Genomic DNA, 7,657 nt, shown 5'->3' with positions numbered 1-7,657 from the left:
TAATAATAATAATAATAATAATAATAATAATAATAATAATAATAATAATAATAATCTCCCTTAAATATTATTAACGCAGTTGCTCAAAATTTCCCTTTGTCGATTTATGCGCTAATTCTAAATAGGAAAATTCTAATAGCAATCATATTTTTAAATGCGTGTGAGAGTGTGTTTGTTTGTCTGTGTGTATCAAGCAGATCTAAATCTTTGACGCATATGAGTCCTATTGTTGGTTCTCCTGTTGAGCGTTGAGAGACACAACAGAACTCCAATTGTGCACCCTTTTGCATTTTATTTTATTTTATTTTCCCGAGGGTTAAAAATAAACTCTGTTTATGTTTAACAACACAGACATCACGGTTTTAAACCGTGATGTATTTATATTAACACATTCTAAAGTTTCTTCTTTTTTTTTTTTACTGATGCAATTTGACTTTATAAAGCAGCATATATTTTTTTCCACGTCAACGGTGATCATTTTTCAATTAACGCCGCTCATGACGCAAATAAATAAAAGGCTTTCTAGTCAATTACTCTTGAAATATATCTATTTAAACAACATTCTGGATGAAAATCCAACCGATTTTATTCACAAATTAACACAAAAAGCACGCCCACGTCTCCCAGCAGAGACCATAGTTTTCTCTTGGACACACGATCCAGAGAAGAAACTGAAACCATCGATTAATAACACGCACACTTCGTGTTGTCGGAGAAGCATTTTGGAGGCTGAGGAAGAAGAGGTGGAGGGCAGCTATCGATATCTTTGTGTTACAGTTATTAATTGTTGCTATTAAATCTTCATTTCCACAGCTGCCCCGCTGTAATACCCTGAAAACACTTTACTCCAACCGCTGGCTTTGATCGGGCCCATATAATGGTGGCCGAAGAGGCCGCTTGACTCGTATCATGTTCGTCCTGAGTGCAGTTATGAACAATAATGCGGCGTTTTATTACATCCAGCGGAAGCATTTATTTTTCACGAGAGACAGACAAAAGGTTGGGGGGGAGTTGAATGGGGAGGGGAAAAAAGGCTCGGTCCAGAACTGACACGAGCGTAGCCAAAGTTTATCTCGGCTACACAGAAAGAAAGAGACGTGATAGCTGCACTATCGAAAGCAAATCGAGCCTTCATGGCGTTTAAATTTGGCAATCAAAGACAACGCGTGAAGCAGGTTCAGTTGGATTTTCAGGGGAAGGAGAGGATTTGTTATTGCGATGGTAACTGCATGTTATGCACAGGTACGAAAAGGAAACTGTCTCCAACTGTTATCAATTATATCGGCTTAACCTAATGCGAAACATTTGGCAAGCCTAAGCTTAGACTAGTAAACGGTCAAGCTCAGCGAAAAGAAAGGGACCAGAGGCATGAATATATATGTATAATCTTTTTTTATTTTTTTTGCCTAAGTGTTGCCTTATTAAGTCCTTCTTTGAGATTTTTTTGTTCAAGTTAGTACCAGAGAGAGAAATCAGGAGAGAAAACTCTACCTAGCAAAAGAGAAACTACGCTATTGCTACAGAGTAACGTCTGCTCTCTTGAGGAAACCCTTACCTGCATTCCGTTTGGAGCAGAAGATCCAAGGCCATGACTTTGGTCCCAATAGCGCCGCCCAGTGGTAGTAGCGTAAAGTCCTCGGTACAGAAGAGCCGAATCGAGGGGGGGAAAGGTCCAAAATGAAGTCGATGCAGCAAAGCTCACTAAAGGCTCTCTTGCCATCCTGTCCTCTGCTTGTCATCGCTGTCGCCTTGCTTGGTAACACAGTTAATAACCTTGGGTCTCAGACGGTTTATTGCACCAGCACTCCAATTGTACAAATGCTCCAGACCCTCAGACAGCTTTTATGACCACGTTGCCTTGGCAACGGGGGAGGATGTCCCGTAATTAGGGACGGAATTCCAACGCGCAGTAAAGGATGCGCATGGCGAGGCGAGGTAAGGCAAGGCCGGACTATGGCGGAGAGAGGCAACCATAAACTTCAGCCTCTCTCTCCCCCGCGTTTATGACCCTTTTGACTGTCATATATGAACGCCAATGCGCTGCGGCCAGCTCCCATAAACACTGTGATAACAACAGCAAATATGGCGACCCCTTTGCCAGGGGAGGCTGCTGCTGCTGCCGCACGAGTGTTTCCAGGGTCAGTCAGCAAAATGACAGCTTGCACGCAAAACCGAGAAATGATCCAGAGGAAGGCCATTAGAAGACAAACTGATGTAAAGTCGTTAGTTTTTAAAATGTATTTGCAGCTAGATACCCCCCACCCCCCACACACCCCAAAATGTCATTTGTGGCGGACAGAGTAAGCTATTTTATAGCTTTGGAAAAGATGGAGAGCACCGCGACGCAGCGAGATGGCTGAACATTTTTAGAAAGTACAAAATAAGGGCAGAATGCAACCGTTTCAATTTATTTAAAGTCGACAAAATAAACACTTTGTGACAAATGACATAAAAATTTCAAACAAACTGTCATCCTTTTTTTACGTGGGGCGTATGCGTGTCTTTGTGTGTTTGGACTGCTTTCAACTTGCATTTGAGAGACCTAATTTTTAACATGTGACTAACTTAAATTGTCTGCTGCACCCACAGACACCTTATTCCCGCAATGTTATGTTACTTTTTCTGCGAGTGTGTTAATATGTTGATCTTGTGTGCGTAAAAAGTTTCACATGCGCGCATGTGATCCATTGAGACGAGATCCAGCTTTTAACAAAGAAAAATAGCATGTGGCCCATTAAGCAAACAGGATTTAGACTGGTATCAAAGCTATTTTCAGTCAGCGTTTCATTTTGGCTCTATTGGTTTTTTCTTTCTTTTTCCTTTTTTTTTTAAATAAATGTAATATAATACACAATTTGGGCAATCCAAAGCAGTTGATCCAAGCAAATGAACCCTTTTATGAAAGCGCAAGGATCACGATTCTTGGAAACAAACATGTTGCCAACAGCAAACCAAATCCCATGTGCAAAGATATGTTAATTACACAAAGAAAAGACAAAGTAGCACTCTGTCTAAATAGCTCTAGAAAAATCGTTGAAAAAACGCCTACATCAAGACCTATTTATAACCACATGTATGTATATCGTGTTGGAGAGGCGTTTTAAATGGGCCAACTAAGCCTAACTTTCAATGTGTTTATTTAGAATACATTTACGAGACAAAATCCTACTTAAAAAAATAAAACAGCTACTGAGACCGAACGTATTTTAAACATTATCAAACTATTCTTAAACTTATTTGTAAATGTGGTATATTACAAAGAAAAAACTCTTTTGGCTCATATCAAAGCAACTGACTCCTTGCGATGACTCTGGATGACGCTGCAATTAATGCGCACGCGAAAAATGTTTCATGTCACGATTCCTTCGTGAGTTTGAGCACATAAAACCAACAGCACCACCAAATCCTTCTCTCGCAAAATTCAGAGAACGTGCCTTTGCCTTCCATCAGCGCAATGTAAAATGTGAGCGCATCAACATAAAGATGTCTCCTGATGTCTAAATGTAGATTTAAAAAAAATCTGGCTGGATCAAATAGGCTCATCGAGTCTGACGTTCAATGTCTATGTTTAGGCTAAATATAGAAGAGATAAACCGAGTGTCAGATTTCTGACATATTTCTCTGGATGTTAGAAAGAAAGTTTGGTGAAAGGTGGATTTACGCTGCACGAAAGGTGATTTAAAAATTACTCAGAAAGGAAAAGTCATGTAAAGCCTCAAATTGAGAATGACGTCGAAACGTCTTTTGCAGCAGAATCTCTTCAACAAAAGAAATTGTGTATTAAAGACAGGGGGAGAAAAATACCTCATTCTGACTCCAAGTAAAAAAAAAATGCAATTATAATTTAGAAATGTGAAAACACGTCTATAGACGTTTATTGGAGTATAAATGTGGCTTAAGGGTGGTTCCAACCAATTGTGACATTTAATGTCTGTATTTAGGTTTAATTGAGATGGAAACTATGAAGGTTTTTTTTTGTTGTTTTTTTTATATTCACCTCTCCGTAACTTTCGCTGGACAAAAGAAAGACAAGGACGAATAGCCATGTTTGGTAAAAGGTGAAAAAAGCTGCGCAGGCTGTTCTTTTTTATTATTATTTGAAAACACAATCAAACGTATTATATAAAAAGTGACAATGAGGTTGTTACTTTTCTGCAGCAGAATATCCCCTCGCAAACTCTTCTTGACTTGCGTTCTGACTAAACAACAACAACAAAAATGTGGTTTAAAAAGTCAAAGACGGAAAGACGTCTATGCGTCTGTTGATGTCTAAATGTGGGTATAATGAGCAAACCAATTACGACATTCAACCTCTTTGTACAGGAAAAATTTAGACACGACCCATGGGCTAACTTTTATTCTCTCAATTTAGAGTATTTATCTAAAGATGAAGACTTAAATAGCCTTATATGCTGAAAGCTTGAGAATCTTCTTTAAACGTTTGAACGCTCAACCAAATGTACTGTGGCGTTTCAATTTGGTTGAAAAGGTGTTCTAATTGGCTAATCAATTTTGACATTTAATGTCTTCGTTTGTGTAAAAAACTAAAAATTGGACGGGATCCTACAGTCAAATGATCAACACATTTTCTGGATTTCGTAAAAACAAGGTCTGATATGCCTCATAAAAAGGATGCATAGAAGTCGAAAGATTGGAGGGATAAGCTCTAAGCTACACCTGCGTGAACACCTCAGTGCTCCGGATCCAAGCGGACAAAGCTTATCTGTCTGGTTTTGGCCTGCATATGATCATCAGCATGGCTTTACGTGTTTTAAAAGATACGCATTATATAAATAATTAGCCCTCTTTTTTTTGTTTTTCTTCCATAGGCGACCGTCAGAGATAAGAAAAGTTGGTTTGGGGCGGAATCTCAACAGCTTGCCCGTGGACTGGGACTCGGACAGCCGTGGCATAAAAAAGAGATAGAGCAAACGAGTGGCCATACAAAATAAATAAGCACACACATGAACAGAAACACCCATCATTCGCGTCCGTATACGGACTCATTATTTGGTCACACCAATGTAGGCTCCACCAATCTCCCTAAATAGGTCAACCTACTCGCCTTAAAGTTTAAATCCAGCACATTTCTGATTTAAACAACAAACAAAAAAACAAAAAAATGAAATAAAATAATATTTTTTTTTTGATTACAAAATACACTTAGGCAGTCAATTAATGACTGTTTTTTTTTTTCTCCCCTGACAAATAAGAACAAACAGGTTCTAACAACATGGCTCTTTCCGAAAACAGAGACCTGGAGCGCACACAGAAGAAGAAGAAGAAAAAAAACAGTTTCTATGTATTTTTCTCCCTTTCTTTTCAGAATCAGTTTGATGCGCAAAACCACGGCCCATGAACGCATACTTCATATCGGCGCATTCTGCGTGTCATCGAACATTGAAATGAACAATCTAGCAGTGTTATTGCTGCCGTCGCCGGCCACTGTGGTATAGTACACGAAGTACACTGAGGAGAAGTCAGTGAGTCTGTGGACGAACCCTATGTAGTCCCACAGGAGGGGAGGGGGAACCGGAGCAATGTGCTTCTCCTTTTTTTCTTTCCTGGATCCCCCCTAAAGCAGAGGATTGGACGTGTAGTACTGTAACCTGTCTCTGTTCAGCTTCTTCTCCTTCATGCGCCGGTTCTGAAACCAGATCTTGACTTGTCGGTCGGTGAGGTTGAGCATCCGCGACAGTTGCAGCCGCTTCTCTTTGTTTATGTACACGCTGAAAAAAAATTCTCGTTCAAGTTCTCTTATTTGATATTTGGAATAGGGACATCGTTTCTTGCGCGTCCTCTGTCCACCTGGAAGGCACAGAAGAAAAAAATATATATATTTTTTTAAAAGACATGCAGTCACAAATTATATAAGCTCTTTAATATGCTTTCACTATAATGTATAGAAGCCATTAAAATGTAATAACATCTATTTTATGTCATATTGCACAAGTGGGAAAACCGGGTTAGTTTTGCAGGCTTTCAGGAAAACACTCTTATCCGATGTAGATCACAATAACAAGCTCGTTTAGCTAAACATGTTTAGAAATGCGCAAAAAAAAGCACTTTAAATACGAAATACCGACTGGTTGCTTTAACAGGGCAGATCATGCGCGCTACAGCTTCAAGCGCACAGACACCACCCTCGTTACAAGCAAGAGGTCTTTTAAAGCAAAGAAAGCGTAAAACTAGCACGCTCGTCATAAATGGAAACTGCTGTGTGAAGATCCTTGTTCAGTGAGAGTCACGGCAAATACTACAAAATACACACGCAAAAATAAATAAATAAATAAATAAAAAACTAGACCATATCTGACGGGCATGCTGTCTTTCACGGCCAATTTCAATTCCAAACACGTGATCCTGCAGTTTATAACAAACTTTTGTTGGAGAATGGGGGGGTGGGTGGAGGTTGAAGAGGGGGGGTCTACAGGCCCTCTATAAACCCTTATATGCTTATAAAACAGCATATAAAATTTTTAACAGCAGCGCGCAAGATTGCAAACTTTCTCCCATATAAGCAGAGCGCCGAGTTTAAATACGTACTGCTGCTGCTGCCGCTGCTGGATTTCTCCTCATTGTTGCCGGAAGATAGCTCCGGACTGCTTGTCTCCTCTCGCTGCTCCTTTGCCTCGGAGTCCCGGCAGGACGGCGTCTGCTCCGGCTGCTTGCTTGCAGGCGTTTTGTCCCCTGAGAAGGCGGTGTTCACCGACGACGAGCTCTCCGACGCGTTCCCGTACGCGGTTTCGTAGAACTGGTCGAAGGCTTGCGGGAGCACGCCATTTCTGCCCACGCTCCCGTAGAAGCTAGCGGCGGCTGCTGCGGCGGCGGAGCCAGCACCCGCAGCGCCACCTCCGCCGCTCCCGCTGCCATGGTGGTGATGGTGATGGTGGTGGTGGTGGTGGTAGGGGCTGTTTTTACCAAACATGTCACCCACGACGGCAGTCTGCGCCGACAGGCACTCCCGGTGCACCATGTCTTCCGCGCTCGAGTAGCACTGGGACAAGTTCCCCCGGTGCGGCCACTTACCGGGCGCTTCGATACCCGCATAGTCCCTGAATGTCACCTCCCTGACGGGCTGGACCTGCGGCAGGTTAGAGGAATAGGAGTATGTCATTGGGCGGGTGGAAGGGGTCTGAGACAAAAACGAGGGAAGACCCGAGAAATCGGTCCCCGCCGACACGTAGTAAGTGCAACTGGGTAAGTACATGTTCGATCCGACGGGGACCCTCTCGTCAAAATCCATCATCGTTGCTCGGCCGCTTCTACAAATCTGTGCTGGGCTTTGATTCCTCTATAACCACCCCGAACATGGCTCTGAAGCGCCGTGCCTCTCGCCTCTTTGAAGCAGGTTCGCTAAGCACAAATTGGGATACGTAAGCTGACGTGGAGAGCCATCTCCATCCACTCCACTGAGGAGGAGGCCACGTGACCACGCGGCAGGAATTGACAGATTTTCAGGCTCCAGTTGTTGTGTGCGTGGGTGCGTGCGTTGCTTGCGTGCGTGCGTCCAAACCTCTGGGTGTGTAAGGCGTCGGCAGGGGAAGGAGTGTGTAGGAGTGTGAGAGACATGACTGCTGTGTGTCGTGAAGCTTGACATTGGTGGTTTATAACCATACCGGATTAAAATGAATTACTTAACACGCAACCGAGGAGA

The 7,657-nt window shown here is 42.2% G+C and overlaps 1 protein-coding gene across 1 annotated transcript; it reads right to left on the bottom strand.

The window, feature by feature from the left end:
• Positions 1 to 4,043: 4,043 nt before the first annotated feature.
• On the bottom strand, positions 4,044 to 7,657 carry hoxa11a (homeobox A11a). The gene is made up of 2 exons (XM_008421638.3): positions 6,547 to 7,657; positions 4,044 to 5,808 (listed from the first exon to the last, which is right to left on the bottom strand). Exons 1-2 carry the CDS (start codon positions 7,247 to 7,249, stop codon positions 5,576 to 5,578), a joined length of 936 nt encoding a protein of 311 aa, XP_008419860.1. The 5' UTR covers positions 7,250 to 7,657; the 3' UTR covers positions 4,044 to 5,575.

This window comes from Poecilia reticulata, chromosome 11 (genome assembly GCF_904066995.2).
Source record: "Poecilia reticulata chromosome 11, P_reticulata-male-v2, whole genome shotgun sequence".
In the NCBI taxonomy this organism is placed as follows: Eukaryota; Metazoa; Chordata; class Actinopteri; order Cyprinodontiformes; family Poeciliidae; genus Poecilia; species Poecilia reticulata.
Note: the sequence above shows the minus strand (reverse complement) of the source record. Positions and strands in the feature narration are given on the sequence as shown.